Source organism: Hyposmocoma kahamanoa, unplaced genomic scaffold, assembly GCF_003589595.1.
Source record: "Hyposmocoma kahamanoa isolate Upper Pololo Valley unplaced genomic scaffold, ASM358959v1 66, whole genome shotgun sequence".
Classification (NCBI taxonomy): Eukaryota; Metazoa; Arthropoda; class Insecta; order Lepidoptera; family Cosmopterigidae; genus Hyposmocoma; species Hyposmocoma kahamanoa.
The window spans coordinates 22,079,700-22,101,618 of NW_020653854.1; the positions used below are offsets into that span (position 1 = coordinate 22,079,700).

A 21,919-nucleotide genomic window follows, 5' to 3' on the forward strand; every position below is an offset into this window, starting at 1 on the left:
CTTCCTTCCTCTCTGGCATATTTTACATGCAAAGCGGGGCGCAACGGGACGCGTGCAGGCGCAGGGGCGCCGCGCACAGCATGTTGTCAATCCCTAGAGGCCGATTTCAACACAAATTCACCAATACGTGACCTTCAACTTATCGCTTGGCGGATTAATGTAATTCATTTATAATCTGACATTTTAATATGATTTCTGAATATTTAATATAATTTAATTAAGCTCTGTATATAACTCGTAATAATAACTTATTAAGAAGTAAGTGAATAATACATTCAGCAGTCTTATGCTGAGGCCTCAATGAAAACCAGTGCCACAGTCAATTATGGCAGTGGCATAAGCCGAATGAAGTTCTTTGGCGTACGCCACAACCACACTAATGACAGGACAATTTGTAGTCTTTATATTTTGCTTTTTGTCTATTTTATGTTGTTTTTTATATTTTATATTTTGTTTATTGATTCTTTTTATTTTTATTTGTTTGTGTGTTTTCAATATTTTTTTTTGTATGTATGTGTTGTGGTGTTGCAATAAATGTCTATTCTATTCTTTTCTATTCTATTAACTTACTAAGTACACTGGCTCACTGGAAATGAAACTATTTTTTCGGGTGACGTGAATTTATTTTTTTGTTTATTTTTTCAAACAAACCGACGTTTCCGACCTTTTGTAGGTCCCATGGTTGCTGACTGAGAAGGTATGCAAGCGATGTTTGAAAAAACAAATATATGCGATTTACACCCGAAGTTTTATTTAGAATGCATAACAATCCCTGAGACCTAGAAACTCGATCCCTAGCTTAGTTATCCACAGGTTACGGGCGCAGTAGCAATGCCCCGTCTAATCTCTAGATACCATAAAAACAACAGAATTAAAGAAATTAAAAAAAATCATAATTCCAACAACGAAGATGGTTTCTCCGTACCATGTAACGTAACTAACTGCCTCTGTAACGGTTGCCATGACGATTGACTGCCACGCAGAGGTCCCAGGTTCGATTCCCGGGCCCGAGAGAAATGTTTGTATGGCCTACATTTATTTCTCTCATGAATTTGGATGTTATTTGTAGTTGTCTATGTGTGTGTCCATGGCGCCCGCGACACAGGGTTTCCCTAGTGCGGGGCTATGTCGAGTGTGTGTGAGTGCATCTTTGAGATCCAGTATGTCCTCCATGAAACATCTCTATAACATAACTTAACTTCTCTCCTTACTTAACTATGGAAATCTTTCATAACACTTAACTTGTGTCACTTACTTTGGTGTCAAAGCAATGTGTGTATGTTGTCTAATATTTCCCACATGAATCCAACAACTGTCGTAACTCAAAATGCGTAATTGATAAAACACAATTTGAAAATTAAAAAAAAAGATTTAGTAAAAATGATCATTTTAAATTTGCAAAATTTTTAATGAATAATCCGTTATAATTGAGACATAAAATAAATTCAATCAATATATATTTAATCTGTTCAGAGCTAATATTTGATGTATACATATAAACTAACTTTGTTTTTTTTTTATGTTGAGCTTCAAAACTCTGAAACAAATGAGCATTATAGAAAAACTTGAAACCATGCTCGAAAACGCAAGCAAAATTGGTTCTGGCTTCTGCTTTCTACTTTTTTAATATACTAACCTAACCCACTGTACGGAGGGCGCAACCATGATTTGACCTATATGAAAAAAGGATGAAATATTTATTATTTTTCACTATCAACATTAATGCTTAAACATAATGGTAGTATCACTTTGAATGTAGTTCATTTATAATTTATCCGTAAATCAACTAATATAGACGGAACAGTTAATATCAAACAAAAAATATATCATTAATACAAAGATCAAACACTCAGAAAAAATTCCTTCGATTCGGTCGGATTCGAACCGACGTCTTCTTGCATACCGTGCCAGACGCTATACCAACTAAGCCACGGAACGAACCAACAACGGACCCAACGAATTTTTCTAAGTGCTTGCGTCGCGTCCTTGTATTTGGTTTTTCAACGACTTTTTAGTCGTAGCGCCATCTATGAGAAATCTATGAAAGATTTATCACCCAGTTAGTACCTTTACAGCTACTAGTCCTGGCGAGAGATGTCGCTATTCGCTGTATTTTAAATTTTTATTGAATGAATTTTTATTGAGTGTTCGATCTTTGTATTAATGATTACAACAAACTAGTGGAGTAATTTCACAAAAAATAAATCAATAAAAATTTAAAAAATATATATAGTTTATATAAAAAAGTGCACATTTACAATCGATCGATTATATCTTTGAGGAACGAATAAAAAAAATACTGAATAGATCTTATTGCGAATAATGTTATTATTTTTATTTATACATGACACTTAGTCATTCATAAACGAAAATATATAATATTGGTTTCTTATAGTATTTTTTCTTTTTCAAATCGTGCCTTTCAATTCAACAATTTTGAGTTACGACAGTATATGGTTTCGTGCACGATTTATTTCTTTTACTTGTTTATGATTATTGAGTATGATTAAGCCTTATAAGTAACCTAATAAGAAACGTTACAAAACGTTGTTATTCCTTATTTATAATGTATTTATTCTCTATACAAAAGCAAGCAGAAAGTTAGGTAATAAACAATAAACAAGCCACGTAATATCGTCGGAGGGTCAAATACTTCGCGGGTTGAATAATAAGAGACGGAAAGGAAACCCGCGGCCGCGCAGGCACTCCCGCGCAGCCTCGACCTCTTTGCATGTTGCGACACGTAAAAATCACTATGTACATCAATAACATGCGTGTTATCCAAGATTGGGTTCAATTGAACTGCCGTATGTCCAGTAGTGCACTAATATAGGCTTTTGACGATGATAGATTTATCGCCACTTGTACTTGTAAAAAAATATATAAATATATCATCATTATGAACATTGAATGAATGAATGTGCCCTGTTTGGAGCCGTTCTACCCATGCAAACTGAGTGAATACAGCTTTAAATGAGACTTGCCGAATCATAACTGGCTGTTTTAAGCCGACCCCGGTAAGATTGCTCCGCCAGACATCCGCAGAAAGAGCAAAAATGGCCATCGACACTCAGCACCCTATGCATGATCACTTCACAGTGCAACAGAGACTGAGAAGGCGGAAAATTATTGTCAAATGTGTCGATCCTCTGAACATTGAGCCGGCTCAGGAGAGGTGCAACCTTTGGCGCGAAAGAATACCAACTACGTTTGTCCCGCTTTCTGAGAGTCTTCCTCCTGGACACGAATTGCCATTGCCGATCTGAACGTCTTTGAATAGGCTTCGAAATCAGGTTGGTCGGAGCAATTTGTTCAGGACCCCGATTCAGAACTCTTCGATATTTTAACCTAATCGTTTGAATGAATATCGTTGTCGAGTCGAAAGGCGCTTTCCGAACTATTCAGATAATTCGAGTTAAAACGTTCGATTCGGATTCGGATACGATATCGTTATCCAACAACGTTTACGGAGTTAGTCGGCGAATATAGATTAAAAGAAAAATGTAATCCTTTTATATACATTTATAAGACTTTAAAGGTCTAAAATATTGGAATGCATTAGTCTCGCATTAAAATAAATTAATAAAATTGAACAAAATCCAGATTTTATTTAAAATAATAAGAGATTTCCATATTACATTCTTGCTTTGTAAACAATAGGACGTTCGATAACTTTTATTCGATAACTGTGTTCTGAATAACGTTTGTAGCCTTTGCCGGTCGAGAAGTACGAGTAATCGTACGGGTGTGACGTCATTTCGGTTCGGCTTCGTATGCGACAGTTTGACGTTCGATTCGGTTATTGTGAATAATAATCTCAGTACAGAGTACTAAAAAAACCGACTTCAAAAGAACGTGGAATTACATCTATTTGTCAAGTTTTGTTTTGAAATATCCCCTAGTTCGCCACTATACAGGACTAGACACTGGAGGCGTTTTTCTCTCGCAATATACTCAAAGTATATTGAGAGAGAAAGACCCCTTGAATTGAAGAATAGCAAAACCAAGCATTAAAATAATTGCTCCTTAAGTAAAATTTAGGCGCTATTATACATAAAAATGAATGTTCATGCGTGATCAGCCACCCTTAGAGATGGATGATTTTCTTCAAAATGAAATGGGACCACTTTGGAGGTACCCTCTTTCCAACAAACAAAAAAATCATGACAAGCTAATGTACTTATAAATAATGTAAATAGAAAGCTTTTTCATTTGTTTTTTGTTTCTTTTTTTCACAAAATTTGTTTTTTCTTTTTTTTTTTTAATTTTGTTGGGGTAGTGTTCATATTATATGTATAAAACCGAAAGAATGTGGATGCTACATCCACAGCTGCTGATGTGTAAGAAACCTGCATCAGCAACAACCCTGGTCCATACACTGACTTGCCCAATGCGCGTTTGGGACTTTACGCATTTTCCAAGGTTTGTGATCCTTCTTGGATATGCAGGTTTTTATCAGATTTCCCTTCACCATTAGTGAGCGTTGCTACTAAATATTCGCAAAAAGCAACGTAATATATACAAGCCGTTGCGAGGATCCGAATCGTTGAGCTAAACAACCTTTCTACCACTAGGCCACCAACGCTCGGCTTCCGCTAGATTGATAAGTAAACATCTACTAAATTGTATCTAACTACTCTGTTCAAGGTGTTAAATCGACTGCTGCAACGTACAGTACCGAAACTACTAAATGCATACTTTACAGTACACCTGTTTGAAGTTATATTTTGACTTAGAATAATAGGTTTTAATATTGTCGTGAAAGTGACACCCAATTATGATAGCTAATTTTATGGTTTATCTTAGGCTTTAGTATGATTTAAAAATTTCATGTATTTTTCTAGATATTTCACATTCAATAGTTTACCTTGTTAGAATTTGCTAGAAATTAATCGAAAGTGGTAGATTCGTTAGTATTCATAAATATTTTTTGTATATAATTCATTATTAGTAATATAGACAAATTAAATCAACTTTTAACTATAATATCTTAAATGAACTTTTGTACTGTAGCATGAGTTCTTTGAGTTTTTATGTAAATTTTTTTTTTACTTAATAACAAAAAATCGAAAAAATAAGTAACATAACAAGTTTCAATCTTGTTATTTTTTTATATATAATACCAAGTGACGGTACGAAGAAGTTGTGCGTCTAATGTTAAGCTACACGCCTATTCATGACAGTTGCAGTGCCACTCAGAGCTTTAAATCACAAAGATCTGAGGGCCACTGCTACTGCGCCTTAGCCATTATTTGACAAGTCCCATGTGCCTGTAATTTCAGCAGAACCCTTACCTTTCAAAACCGGAACGCAATAATGCTCACATTACTACTTGATGGTACAAATAGTAAAGGTAATTCTTTCACAAGGAGCTCTACTGCTGCTAATTGTTACTTACTTGTTGTGAAACAATAAGGTAAATATCGACTTAGGTTTTCGCGATTGTTACATTTCGGAAATGAAACTATTTTTTTTCGGATCTAAATCGCCTGTATTTGTTTTTTCAAACAAACCAACATTTCGGGCCCTTTACAGGTCCCATAGTCACGACTGACGTCAGGTCCCGAACCTGTAAAGGGCCCGAAACGTTGGTTTGTTTAAAAAAAATCAATATACGCGATTTAGATCCAAAAAAAATAGTTTAATTTCCTAATAAGATACTTCTTACATAAAATTACTTTGTCAATAATCTTTTACATTAGGAAAACTATATAAATATCACAATAACCCGTGTATGAACACGAAATCTTTGTGTGATGTCGATATTATATTTATTACTGGCGTACATGTAAAGGTTGTATATCACTATTGCGATTTTGCCCAGTGCAGTTGTCGGACTAAAATTCAATGTTTACTGCATCGTTAATTATTTTTATTCAACATAGTCTAATAAACAGCTACCGGTTGGTAGTTTGCGTCGTTTGCTCCAAATTTGCCAATATTTGTGTGGTCCTCGAACCTCAGTATCGCAAATAGTAAAAAGTATCAGTGACAACGTGTTTTTAAAATAAAAGGGGAGACTTTACCGGTAAGGCAGTTGAGAAATTTTTGGAAATCGTGTGTTGCGTGTACTATTTTTGATACAGTTTTATTTGCCGTCATGTAAATCTTTCATAACTTGTTTTAAAGATTTTCGTGCGGTTTCCTTGTATGAAATGTGCTTATCATAAGTCAACACCTGCTTTTCAGCAGGGCTCCATCATCATCATCAACCTTTTTATACGAACCACTGCTGAGCATAGGTTTCCTCTCAGACGAAGATTTAGACCATAGTCATATTTCTTCTCATGCAGAGCTGCAGACCATAGACCAATGTGGTTGGGGACTTCACAAGTTTTCCGATCTCATTACGATATTTTTCCTTAAAGTGGAATGCTCATGGTAAATTTCGATTAAAAATTCGCACATAAATTATGAAAAACTCAGAGATGCGAGGTCGGATTCGAATCCACGGCCTCTGCTTGAGAGGTGGTAGGTCAAACTAGGTGGTAGGCTACTAAACGCAGTGGAAATCATTTATTAGACCATCACATCTCTTGTCACCCCCTATATACCAAGCGGAAAAGATACCATTTAGAAATTTGAATTATTTTCCAGTATAATTGTTGTCACGCACAGGAGATTCAAAAAAAACATATTTTATAGTAACATGCTTTAATTATGAAATCAGTATAAATCGTGTATATTTATTTTTTCAAACAAACATAGGTTTCAGGCTCTTTACAGGTCCCATGTTCACGGCTGTCTGAGATGGTAAAATCGTCAACCAGGTATGTCTAATATTAATGCAAACCACCCTATTTTACAGACAGAGTTAAACATTTAAAAAATCGAATATGCCAATTTTCGCAGTATCTAGCATAGAACAACATTGTAACTAGTAGATTAGAATAGAATAGATGTTTTCCATAGAAAACTATAGAAAGTGGTACATTCGATAGCTCTAAGACTAAAAATAAACACGTATACTATCGAAAATGGCAGTTACAACTTTGTCGAAATTACATACACCTAGAACACTATCGAATCTCCTCTTTTCGATAGACTTTCTTGTCCGACCAGCCATCTTGTCACTTGGATAAGAAAAACCGACACAAGGAACTAATTATTTAAAAAATATTTAGGAACTAGTTACGTTAGTTATATTTTAAATTTTTTATTTTTGATATTATGAAGGGATATAACAAAATTGTAAATACTTACCGAGTTTCACCGTGACGTTGTTGTTTATGTTTTATGACGAAAAAAACTACACATCTATCTCGGCTATTCATTTTTAAACTCCGATTTAAAAAAAAAACAAAGAGCAAAACAAACAATAAGTAACTAAAACAAGTTAAAAGCAAACGAAAGAGAGACGCCCGTCAGTTACGAACTGTGTGCACACGCCGTCGCTTTAGAACAGTATCGACTGTACCTTATTCGAAGTTTGTCGCTCATAGTGTGAAGTGCCGATAGTATTCAATTTAAAACTTCCCTTAATATGATTTTTTTTACCAAACTGTATATTTTTCTAATAGTATACAATATACTCGTACAATTGATGCAACAAAAAAAATTTTGATTTCTTGCGGCATTTGAAATGTTTATTTACATACAGACTTCGTTTTCTTATCAAACAAGTTTTTATTTTGCATAATCTTATGTTAAGACTAAAGGAACGACTAGAACCAAATAGGAACTAACTTGAACAATATCCGGACAACATCAAACTTGTTTATATCTCATTTCCTTCCTACTTCGATATTTTTGTACTTATATCCTAAGAAATAAAAACAAAAGAGTATCGCTATAAATACATATTCATATATATATATATATATACTAATACTTTAAAAAACTTTAAAAAAAGCATTACTTGGAGAATGTACTAGAAGAAGAAGCCATACTCGCTCTCTAATCGCTAATCCTTGTGCTATGAAATTTTATACACAGAATAAAATAATTAGTGATAGGTACCTACTGTATTTACATAATGTATATACACATGTAAATACAGTACATAACATCACGAAAAATAAAATTAAACTACCTAATATTGACAGTCGTCCTCACAAAGTCACAAATTAATTTAAGGGGCAATGTATAAGCTTCTCTAATAAGATTCCGGCTGATATTCAAAATTTGGCATTTACGAGGTTTAAAACTATACTGGAACAAAAACTTTACACTAAGGGTTATTCATTTTATTGTTATTTTATTTTTCAAATTATTATATATTATTTTATTTCTTAATCTAAGACTTGAAGAAGAAGATTTGAAATAAATATTGTAAATTGATGCGTTATTTCTCTAACTCGTATCTTATAAAGAGTGATTATTCTGGAGACGGGAAAATTTTCTATTTATTTTAAACTTCTTGTCAAGGGTGTTAATTTGGATGCATTACTTTAAGAATAGTAAACGCAAGTGTGTAAATATGTAGGTAATGCGATGTGAAATTTGTATATACAATCCTTTTTTTGCATTTTAGTAAGTTTGAGAAAGCAAGGCGGCGAAATGTTAAATATATTCAAATGTATAATTAATATGACGATTTCAAGTGATTTAAATTTGGAATTTTGACATGCCTACATATACTCGTATACTCACGCCTCTGAATTCCTATATATATAGAGATAAGGGGATCTTTCAGTTTTACTTCCATTTATCAATTTATTTATGCCAGTGACTTTCAGACTTTGACATTTCAGTCACAGGCCCCTTATCATAACAAAAACTTATTCATGAACCCCCAAGTGAATTAACTTATGGTTTGACCGACCTCTCAACCACAGGGTGGTGGGTTGGTAAACACAGCAGTAATAGGTGGAAGTATTGGACGAGCTCTTTCACAAGGAGCTCTACGGCAACTAAAATTAGTTTTAATAGATATGAAAAATTTACCTTAATAATTAATTTAATTTAGTTCAAAACCGGAACACAGTCAATGCTCACATTACTGCTTGGCAGTAGAAATAGATAAGGTGGCAGTACTTCCCTGGACGAACTCTTTCACAAGGAGCTCTATTGCTACTTACTCAAAAGTCGAAGTATTTATTGTTTCCATTTGTTAGACAGATCTTAAAATTTAAATAGTACCAACATGACAATGTTAGGCCACCGCAATTTAAACAATAATAAATAAAAATAAACATAACAATTGCAACTTTTTTATTAAAAAAAAACCTACCTCAAAAGTTCGTGAAATTACGTCTATTTGACAAGTTTTATTGAAACCGGAAAGTGCGCAAAACCGGATTCATCCCCTAGTTTGCCACCCTTAGAGGTGGAATATTTTCTTCAAATTTAAAAGGGACCAGTATACTGAGGTACCTACCTCTACTCTCTTTCCAACAATAAAATAATCTACGACTAAAAAGTCGTTGAAAAACCAAGTACAAAGACACGACGCAAGCACATAGAAAAATTCGTGAGGTCCGTTGGTTCGTTCCGTGGCTTAGTTGGTATAGCGTCTGGCACGGTATGCTTGAAGACGTCGGTTCGAATCCGACCGGATCGAAGGAATTTTTTCTGAGTGTTCGATCTTTGTATTATAATTATAACAAACTAATGGGGTAATTTCACAAAAAATAATTGAATATCAATTCAATAAAAAAATTTAATTAATAAAATAATCATCAAAACCAATTCAATTTTTTATTGCATTTACCCATCGAGTATATAACCAGAAATAGAGACGAAATGTCATTTAATTTGTTTGAAAACTATTCTGCCATATCATTACTGTGACAACTGCGCTTCGATTGGCTAGCCCGAGTTCGAAACAATTGACGGGTGTCGTCAATTGTTTCACTTCAAAACGACCAGTTAACTTGAGCTTTGTTATAATGGACGAATATTGCAAAATTACATATTTAATATTTAATTACCGATGAAATGTGATTCCGTTTGTTTTGTAACTAGATGTTTTTCTCACACCACCGAATAAAACAGCATGGCATTGTTAGATATATTATCTTTATTACAATAAATACAGAATATTTTTCGGAATATACGAAGACGTACACACAGGTCAGTAGTTGGCCTGTCTATATATCAGTGCAAACGAGAGTTGATATTTATAAGAGCTGTATCGCTAATGTGTTACCAGGATATGGCCCTTAATTCGTCTCTATTTCTAGTTATATACTCGATGCATTTACGATAATGTTACAAGGATGACAATAGTTTAAAGCTAAGGTAACAGCGCATTATGGACCCTGTAGGGCACTGCAAATTATATATAAAGAGATGAGGGTTTACAATATTTTCTTAATTATATATTAAAAGTAATTATTATAGTATATTCACATTTTGCATTTTACGAGTATAATATTAGATAAGAAAGCTTGCAGCTTTGACAAGCTTCTACAATTATATTACCTAGTTGCTATGTGTAGTAATTAAGTATCTATTACATTAACATAATATTGAAATATTTTCCAATAACATTACTTTACGTTTTATTTAATTACATATTTATGCATTGATTGATATGTTTAATATTATATGTCTAAGATATTTATTTAAGTTTAAAAATAGTATTGTTTATGGCGTTTGCATTGTAAGTATAACATGTTTTTTTTTAAGTCTTTTGCTTAAATATTCGTACAGTTTAGTATGCTTTCTTAATTAGTAGCTCCTTAAGTTTATTATTAAAATCTACAGCTTTAACAGTGTCTCTTAATTGGTCTGGTAGGTTATTATATATTTTTACGGCCATAGCTGGTGTGCTTGATGAGTGCAGTTTGAGTCGGGATGTAGGTATTACTAATTTATTTATATTACGTGAAACATATTTTGGGTTGTTTTGTATCCGCGTACTAAAAAAATGTGGATATTTCCTAACAAATTTACAAATTTCCAAGATGTTCAAAATATGGTTTGCAAGTGCCTGTATTTTTAATGTTTACTAAGATCCTTAAAATTTTTTTCTGTACAGTAATGAGGCTGGGAGCATTTGTACTGTTTCCCCACATTATAATACCGTAGTCAATAAGCCACGCATATGCGTAGGCATAAAACGTTACTAGAGCAGTTTCAAAATTTGTAGTCTTTTTTATTTGAAGAAATGCATAAATGAATTTCGAAAGTTTAGATTTAATTTTTTGTATATATGGTTTACAGTTAACATTAGTATCTATTACTAAACCCAATAAAGTACACTCTGGTACAACTTCTAATTCAATGCCACTAAGATGAAAATTTACTGTAAGCGGTTCTTTTTGGTACGGTTGAAAAGTCATTATTTTTGTTTTTTTAAAAATTATTTCAAGGTTATGATTGTTCATCCAATTTATTGTTTTATTTAAGATTGTGTTAAGTTTTTCATTTAAATTGACATTTTTATTACAGGTAAGTAGTGAAATATCGTCTGCGAATAATGTACAAGGCTCTTCTAAAATTTTTGGCAGGTTGTTTATGTAAATCAGAAATAATAAACAACCTACAACACTGCCCTGGGGGATCGATCCGTTTATTATTTTGCCATCGGATTGAACTTTTTCTATTTCTTTTGTGCTATGATTAAAATATTCAACTTCAAGAAATTGTTCCCTATTTTTTAAATACTACTCAAACCATTTGTGGGTCACCCCACGGATATCTAACCCATACAACTTTCTAATCGGTTCACAAATGAGTTATCGAGTAACATACATACAAAAAAGAAAAAAGTGCAGTCGAATTCAGAACCTCCTCCTTTTTTTTTAAATCGGTTAAAAAGAACATAACATTTTTTTAAGAGCACTTATATAAGTAATAAAAATTTAAATACTAGTAATAAAGACAATAATTATATTATATAGGTTTTAATTAATAAATTAGGTAAATAATTGTATTATAGGTTTATATTAATTATAATAATAATAATAACGCGCACACATTTTTAGCCCCGCACTAGGGAAACCTTGTACCACGGGTGCCATTAACACACACATAGACAACCACAAATTACACCCAAACTCATGCATGGTTACCGTTCGGCCACGAAAGCAGTTTATTTTTATTTTTATATTCCTCAAAAACCTCTTGTATACTTTACATAACATTTTTTTGTTTTTTTGAAAAATGTGCTTTAAAGGTGTTCGATAAACAAATTATTCTGTGATTGGGATGAAATTTTATTGTACATTTTAAAATTCGAATTTCGAAAATTGTATTTACTATTAGATGATGGCGCTGGCTTCCGACTCATGAAATCATAATTATCCTTTTTTGTTAAAACAGAAACTTACTTTTTTATAGACAAACCTTTTGACCTTTGCATGCGATTCCCAGGACTGTAATTTATTTTAAGTAAAGTAAGAGGTTGTTAATTTTAATTTGAACATGAGAAATCGCCTTATAATGTCGCAGTAATGAATACCAAGCCATTCGTTTTATATGAGTAAATCACTGAATGATTTTTTATTGCAATCCTTGTATACCTTACATTAATGTTCCCGTTGAGTACAACATTAAAATTACATCAGTCTAATTATAAGGGTGGATATCACTTTTATGAAGATGACGTTTGTGTATTAACAACTTTATTTTAGGAATGCACCCGTGAATACAACGGAAACAAAAAGGAATGTCAAAAATATTAAGCGAAGATTAAATCATACTAAAATATTTTTAACTGCTTCTGTGGCCGAGCGGTCATCATGCTGGTCTGCCACGCAGAGGTCCCGGGTTCGATTTTCGGCCCGGGAGCAGTATTTGTATGGCCTATATTAATTTCTCTCGTGAGTTTGGGTGTAAATTGTGATGTTCTATGTGTGTCCATGCCACCCGCGACACAGGGTCGGGGCTGTGAGTGTGTACGTTAAACGTTCTATACCGAGAACTTAGATTTTTCAGTATCAGTAGAGCTCCTTGTGAAAGAGTTCGTCTAGGGAAGTACTGCCACCTTGCCTAGTTCTGCCGCCAAGCAGTAATGTGAGCATTACTGCGTTCCGGTTTTGAAGGGTTGGGGTGCTGGTGAAATTACAGGCATAGGGGACTTGTCAACTATGTCTCAGGGTAACGGGCGCAGTGGCAGTGTCTCCCAAATCTTTGCGATTTAAAGCTCTGAGTGGCAATGCAACTATTATAGACGGGCGTGTCGCTTACCGACAGGTGCACGACTTCTTCGTCCCGCAACTAAAAAAAAACATAGGAAATGAATATTTTATTCGGGTATAAATTGCGTATATATGTCTTTTTTCAGCCGTCATCATAAGATCTGTAAACCCGAAACGTTAGTTAGTTTGCAAAAACAAATATACGCGATTTAATACCGAAAAAATAGTTTCTTATCCTAAAAAATTAAATTTGAAATATATCAATGAAAATCGTGACCTCAAAATTAAAAAACTCAAGTCTTAAATTTCGAAATACGAAATTCAAAGTTAACAAATAAAATACTATTCGTATATACATATTTAATATGCCGCACAGGTCGTCCAAGTTTTGTCAATCTTCTATTGTTTTGAAATAAAAAAATAGCGCATTTATCGATCGTAAGAAGCGAGTGAGTTAGTAGTCACCTCCCTTATCTTTAGGTTGCGGTCCGCAAAGTCCCCAGGGAAGGTAAGCCATCTGCGGGAACAATCTGCTTACAAGAATGTACTTTGAATTGTGCCTGATTGGAAATTTATTTAGAGAATAATAAATAGTAGAAAGGAGCTTAGTATTTATTCTCCTGAATTTTTTACTTCATATAATTATAACTAATGTGTTTTAATAGCAATAGTTCCTTGTGAAAGAGTCCGTCCAGAGAAGTACTGCCACCTTACCTATTTCTGCCGCCGAGCAGTAATGCGTTTCGGTTTGGAAGCGTAAGGGTGCGGGCGACAGAGCAGTGAGACGCTTTCAGTGGCACTGCCATTGCTACAGACAGGCGTGTCGCCTACCATCAGCCCCGACACTTTGTATCATAGAAAAAACAGGTTTAGGTCAACAATTTAGGTCTGCTGGTAGATTTTTTTTTAAATGAGCAGTACCTATTGCTTGTGTTTCCTTGTGCAACAAGTGATTAAAAATAAAAAATCCCTTGGTAAACATTATGAAGTCCTGACCTTGATTGGTTAGCGTGTGGACTAGAGACGTATAATTTCTTGACACATCGCTCTTATCATTTGAAACAAACAGCTTTTGATTTATGACATTCAGAAATTCGCACGTCTTTGTTCTAGGCTATGTAAATACAAAATCTAAGAGAAAATGGAAGAATAAACTGATGAATAAACTGCCTAAAAAACAGACTTAAGGTCAGATAAACAGATAAGTGATAGTAATATACACTCCCGGACATATAATTCGAGCCACTTCGCATTTTTAACATTAAATGATTAAAGATGAAATAAAAAAAATGTTGCGTAGATTAAAAATATTAACGTAATTTTGTAGCTAGTATACTGAACATCACTTTCGTATGTTCTTGTTGAAATTTGAATTTCTAAAACTTAACAATATTTTTGTTTGTAATTTTGTATTTAAAAGTAAAATGCAAGGTGGTTCGAATTATGTGCCCAAGATTATATTTATCTAGCCACAAAAATTGTCTACTAAAAGCTTTTACCTAATAAACTTTTCTTTAATATCAGTTACGCAATGCGAAATCGACAATACAATGTCGTGGACAAGTCAAGTCTGATCGATGGCGGTGACCGTCTAGATAACGCGAGATGAGCGATCGCGGCCTTATCGCAATTGCGGCGAAGGAATCTTGGGCAACTCGCTGCGCCGACGCGCCATTCGCACTGAAGCCTCTGTAGGCAGCACGCGACATCCTTGAGGTACGCTGCTCGCCAACACGCACGCGCGAACACCGCCCTGCGGCTGCCCAGGCGCATCTCACTCCCAGTATCGCGACTAGTGTGACGATGGTACAGCGGTGATAAGAGAACCGCTATTATAACTTTATACGTGATCTCAAAAGGACTTTTCAATAAAGTGAGAGTGATATATTTTACGTCAAAATGGGTAAGTATATTTTTGAAAAAAAAAATACACTAATTAAAACTTGATAAATTTTAAAATAAGACCAAAAGTTACCTATGCTCTTCTTTGCAATGGACTAGTATAGCTTCGTCAGAATTTCAATATACCTGACTCCTACGGGGAACAAAAATGGCATCAATCAAATAATTTAAGAATTCAGAAATCACATGTCACACAATGTTCTACGTGTAGCCAATGTCGCTCAAAGTGTCACTACCAGCCAGAGATTCTACCTCGACAATGCCCATTATATGTATTGGAAATATCTTCAGAGCTATTTGGTACGAAATCGCTAGTCTCACGGTTGTCATTCACGCGGAGCGTCATTTGTTTCTTGACATAGCATCACAGCACAACTATCTAACAATTTATGAACATTATAATATTATGTTAGTCTGGCAATTATTGTCTCAAATATATCTGAAGCCTAAAGCGCACTTCACACCATTTGTCTCGCATCATGTAACTGCAGAATGCAAGGGTTACATTACATAACATTGGTATAACTTTTTTTTATTATAAAAAAAATAAGCGTGCATTTGACCTCTATCTCACCTGATGGAAAGTGACGATGAGGACGACGATGAGCTCTCTCGCCTTGAAAAGGCACAAGTTATAGTGTTCAGGGAATAAGTGTGCAAGAGAGGAAGACTAACGCTTCTTGCGAGTCCTTAGAATATCCACAACATAGGGATAAAATCCAGCCGACGTCTAGTCCCCAGATAATGGCGGAATTAAATAGTGCAATTCCCTCATACACTGTCCATGATATTAGAAAATTACAGTACTTTTTCCACATGACCAAAACACTGTAGATCATTTCGGAGGAAGGTAATTTTATATTCTCGCAATTACGAGAGGTAGGTGAAGAAAATACCATTTGTTTATAGTCCCGCGCTAGTGAAACCCTGTATCGCGGGGCTGTATATTATTGGATTCGTCTTAGGCAGAGTTTACTTCACTTGGTTATCTATCTACGCCAAAGGTATTTAATTATATTTGTAATACTTACTGAACAAAAACAAACGACTCCACTAACACTAAAACTTGTGATAGTAATTATTGTTATTAGCAGAATGTACCCTGCTATCAGACTACAAGTGTATTGCGTGAAATAAACACTGCATTGTCTATTAGGGCACTTGTATTAATAGTTAGGCGTAGATAAATGTAGTACGTGTGAAAAGGGCACTGAATACGTTGCGCGAGCGTTTACATGACGCAGGCAGTGCATTGCCTATTTGCGCACTCCCTTATAAAAAATCGTCAATCGACAAACGTTGTGTATTGAACAAGAATTGCGGTTTGTTGTGTGGTGCCGCGAACTATATTTTATAAGGCGCAGTAACACATAGGTCATTAAAGTGTAATTTGTAAATTAGTTCACATTTTTTATTATTGTATCAAAGAACTAACTCTTATAGACTGATTTAGGCGCAGTTACCAATAATTTTAAACTTTGTTAACCAATAATATATTAGAAACAGTCGTAATCACGGCAAACACATACTCTACGGGACGACGTTGGGCGAATCAAATTTTGACGATCTCGGTGACCTAATGATATGTACTGTGGACCCTGGATGTGGAGATCTCGCGTTCGATTCCCGGTAGGATCAAATGAACTTTTGTAAATTGGTTCTGATCTGGGTATTCTACGTAGTGGACGACGTGAATTTGTTGCTCTGGTCTTTTTCTTATTTTTTATGATACCAAGTAATGGCACGAACAAGTCGTGCAAGATGGCAAGCGCAGTGCTACTCAGACGACCTCTGTGGTGGAGTGGGCTTACACACATCAATTTTCATGGTGTTGCCAACAAAGACGTCTTGATTTCAAGCCGCGACGGGTCAATGTAGAAAAACTTTTCAATATTATATTGGATTTGGGTGTTTGTAGTATCGTCGTTATTTCCGATTTCCATAACACAAGTGCTATAGTTGCTTTTGAATCGGAGAAACGTATGTGATTTTGTCTAATATATACTCCAAGCTTTAAATCACAAAGATCTAATTGTCACTGCCACTGCGCACATCACCCTGAGACATAGGTTTGTCAAGTCACATGTGCTTGTAATTTCACTACCACCCTTATCCTTCAAAACCGAAACGTTGTAATACTAACTTTACTGCCTGGCAGCAGAAATAGGTAAGCTAGCAGTACTTTGTACAAACTCTTTCCCAAGCAACTCTATTGCTACTAAAATGCCTTTATCCCTAACGTTCAAGTGACACACTATATTTGCGTAACGTGCCGTAGAATCTCCGATGGTACCAAGTACCAAGTGATGGGACGACCATGTCCTGTACCTGGTAGTAAGCGACACGCCTGTTCTTACCAGCTACTGTGCCACTAAGAACTTTAACTGCCTCCGTGGCCGAACGGTTACCATGCCGGATTGCCATGCAGAGGTCCTGGGTTCAATTCCCAGGCCGGGAGAAATATATGTATGGCCTACATTTATTTCTCTCGTGAGTTTGGGTGTAATTTGTGGTTGTCTATATGTGTGTCCATGGCACCCGCGACTCAGAGTTTCCCTAGTACGGGGCTATGTTGAGTGTGTGAGTGTGTGCGTTAATGACAAAATCTATAGTACACTGCTATTGCGCCTGTCACCCTGAGACACAAGTTGACAAGTTCCATGTGATTTCACCAAACTAAGTCAGGCTGTGGGTGAAGATAATGTTGACAATGTGCAGTCTGGTTACGTATCAATAGTCCGAAATGACATTTTCCAGAAATAACGTTTCCTCGAATTTTCATAACCTCGAAAGTAATTATGAGAAGAAAATGTTTTTTCTATTAAACCTAACTTAATCTAACCTAACCGAACCTAATCGTGTCTTTGAGATAAACATTCAACATATCCTAAAAGAACGGTTTCGTTATAATTCGGTTTTCGGTGTAATGAAAATTCGAACAAACGTTATCTCAAAAAAAAGATATTCGAGTTTGTGATAGGTTACCGTGCAGTCCAGCTAACTTTAAAACAGCTCAATGGTGCATTCCTGCTCGGAAACGAACCCACGATCTCATACATAGGAGCACATAACCTTATCATCTACTGCGTCATAGCTTTGTAACTTGCACTCGTAAATGTAATACATAGTAATATTTTCCTTAAACTCGTTTTCTAATCAATGTATAGACTTCCCACGTGCATTATCTAGAAAAGGCTTGAAGTTTCTCTTTGTTAATCGATAGACTATTAAAGATATCTTTGACATATATTTATTTTGGGTTTTAGTGTTAATGGACCGCACATATGCGAGATTTTATTAATACATTTCGATATTAAGTGTGTCTAAGTCAAATTGTGTGAAACTAATTATGTTAAATATTAATGCACACCACCCTATTCTGAACTATAGTTGCAAAGTTATTAATTTTCAATATCTTATTTTTAATTTATCAAGGGATTGCAAACGTATAAATTGGTGATGGACTTTAGTGCGTGAGACGTGATGGATTTTAGTAACAGTAAAACTCGTTGAGAAAGAGTTAATCCAGGGAAGTATTTCCACCTTACCTATTTCTGCCGCCAAGCAAATACCTAGTCAAAGTCAAAGTCAAAGATTATTTATTCCATAGGTAAAATAAATTTACACTTGAAAACGTCACATTTAAGCTACATTTAAGCTACTGCTCGTTCACTACGCTGACCTCCCTGAGAAGAACGAGCAAGAAACTCTAGGGATTGCTCTTTTCAATAAACTTAAATGCTATGGAATACACTTTGAATCAAATTTGTGTGGATTCTGGAGCCATGTCGTCTTTCCATCTTTATCTAACACGTAGTCTTCAATTTTGTAATATGATTTTTCGATCAAAATATTTTTAATGTAGTTTTTAAACTTAGGAAATGATAAACTTAATATATGCTCCGGAATCTTATTGTAAAAACGTATACAGTTCCCCATAAAAGAGTTGTTTACCTTGGTTAAACGAAATCGTGGTACCATGAGTTTGGACTTAGCTCTAAGGTTAATATTATGGATATCTTCTTTCTTATTGAAATTATGTAAATTTTTACGGGCATATAAAATATTTGAGTAAATGTACTGTGATGCCACAGTCATGATACCAGTCTCCTTAAACTTTTCTCTGAGAGATACCCGAGAGCCTAGACGGTACACAGAACGAATCGCTCGTTTTTGCAATACAAATATGGTTTGAATATCTGCCGCTTTACCCCACATGAGAATCCCGTAGGAATACTATGGAAGTAACTAAAGTAAACTAGTCTAGCAGTACTAACATCGGTAAGCTCACGTATTCTGCGGACTGCGTATGCAGCGGAGCTTAATCTGCTGGCCAGGGACGATATATGTGGAAACCACTGAAGTTTACTATCTAAGGTCACTCCCAAGAAGACTGCTTTATTAACAAGGTCTAACTTTTCTCCGTTTATTTCTATGCTTGGACTAGTCGATTTTACGTTAGGTAATTCAAATTTAACACATTTTGTCTTCTTGGCATTAAGCAATAAATTGTTAGCATTAAACCAATAAACTACCTTAGAGAGGGTATCATTAATACGGTCATAGTTAATGTCATGTCTGTCTGTTTTAAAAATCAAGGATGTGTCATCAGCAAACAACACTATTTCGCAATGGTCCTTAACAAAGAATGGCAGATCATTAATATAAATCAGAAATAAGAAAGGTCCAAGTATTGAGCCCTGCGGAACACCCATTTTTACTGGAGAACCCAAAGAAGTCACTCCATTTATGTCTATTTTCTGAATTCTACCGTTGAGATATGACGAGACAAGTTTCGACGCCTTGCCATTTACACCGTAATGTTCCAGCTTCCTAATAAGAGTATTATGATCAACGCAATCAAATGCCTTTGAGAGGTCACAGAAAACACCAATAGCGTTCTGGGACCTTTCCCAAGCATCAAAGATGTGTTTTAGTAACGCTACCCCCGCATCGCTAGTCGATCTACCACTAGTAAACCCGTATTGTTCACTATGAAAAATATGATTCCTACCGAAATAGGACAGTAATTGAGTTAGCATAACCTTTTCGAATATTTTACTTAAAGCTGGTAAAATTGAAATAGGCCTATAGTTGCTAGGATCAACTTTCCTACCGCTTTTGAATAAGGGAATAACCTTGCTGTATTTCATTAAATCGGGATAAACACCTTCGTCAACGCACCTATTGAAAGCTACAGCTAACTGTGGGGAAATGAGATTAATAACTGAGTCTATAACTTTAGTTGATATGCCCCAGAGATCTTCAGTTTTTTTAACATGTATCGACTTAAAAGCTTTTATGATGCCTTGTGGATTAACATGACGAAAATTAAATAAACTGCCACAAAACTGCCTAACAGGAGCATTACAGCGTTCCGGTTTAGAACGGTACCTAAAGGTGCTGGTGAAATTACAGGCACATGGGACTTGTCAACTTATGTCTCAGGGTGACGGGCGCAGTGGCAGTGACAATTAGATCTATTATTGTATATTATAAAAAAATCGACTTTTTAGGTTTTTGCTACTTGCTACACATTGGAAATGAAAAAAAAGTTTTTCGCCAAAATCGCATATATATTCATTTTTTGAAAAGCAACGTTTCGGGCCCTTTGATAAATAAATCAAATTAATTAATTTAAAAAAAATTAAAAATAAATTAAAACATATTAATAAGTAATACAGCAGTCTTATGTCTGCATTGTAATATATGATTTATTGAAACAAAAGTTACTTTTGAGTTATTTAAATACAAGCTCTAACTCTCCAAGATAATAATAACGCACACACTCGACATAGACATACACACATAGACAATCACAAATTACACCCGAACTCACGAGAGAAATAAATGTAGGCCATATAAATATTTCTCCATATTTCCTGGGACCTCTGCGTGGCATGATATGCTCTTTGGGATTCAACCCTTGCTTTCCAATATAGACCCAGCGCCTAGTGACGGGATGGTATGACAAGAAATTTTTGGTGACGAATAGTAATATACTTTTAAATTGTGACATTATAGTTGAAATTTCAATTATTGTGGTTGTATACATAAAAACCGAGCCGGCAGCCTCGGCAATGCCTCGGTACCTTTCCGGATGCTTCGGCAGGCTTCCGAATGTTATTCCATCTTCAAATACAAATATCTAGTTTTAAATATACAACTGGTAATAAACCATCTTGCAACGACTGATCTAAACAGAGGCTATGGTCGAGTCAATGGGTGCTGGGAATTGGTTGCTTTTTGGCTTAAATTTCATGATTAGAATGATTCTTGTCTTTAAGTGCATTTATTAAAGATACCATTGTAGGCATAAACAAAAAAATATATACTAAGCGACCTATTGATAGACTCAGGGTCGTATTCCAGAACTCTACTCAATGCTCAAGTCAGAATATGAGTACGATTCAAAGCACTCGAAATCATACTCAATTCCCTGCCATTAGGGTCGTATTTCCAGTGCTTGTGTTTTCAGTCTAATCCTGACTTGAGCATTGAGTAGAGTTCTAGAATACGACTCTTAGGGTCGTATTCCAGAACTCTACTCAATACTCAAGTCAGGACTTGAGTATTGCACTGAGCACTGAAAATCATACTCAAGTCCTTGCCGTTAGGGTCGTATTTCCAGTGCTTAAAATCATGCTCAAGTCTGCTCAAATCCTGACTTGAGCATTGAGTAGAGTTTTGGAATACGACCCTAAGAGTTTAGTACAACAATGCATTTCGTGCTATGCTTCAGTTTCCCTGGCTAGATGATTTTTTCGCCATAATACGAAAGAGCATTGGCTCTTGACACGTATCGCATACTGTCCTTACAAATGTATTGATATTTGTAAGGACAGTATGCGATACGTGCTACTTTGTAAGCGACCACTGCATTTTTTAAATATAAATTAATTAATTAATTATAATTATACTATTATTTGTAATGTAAATTCAATTTAATTTAATTCTTAATTATTTACTTCATCAATAATAACAATCTT

General features: G+C 35.0%; 1 protein-coding gene across 1 annotated transcript in view; it reads left to right on the plus strand.

Annotated features, from left to right (window-relative positions):
- The first annotated feature begins 14,716 nt into the window (after positions 1 to 14,716).
- The window catches only part of LOC113232066 (synaptic vesicle glycoprotein 2C-like), a 38,003-nt gene continuing 30,800 nt past the window's right edge, over positions 14,717 to 21,919 (plus strand). The window contains exon 1 of the mRNA XM_026466692.1: positions 14,717 to 14,931. Within this exon, the coding sequence (XP_026322477.1) occupies positions 14,928 to 14,931 (4 nt within the window). The 5' untranslated portion in view covers positions 14,717 to 14,927. The remainder of the gene's footprint in view (positions 14,932 to 21,919) is intronic.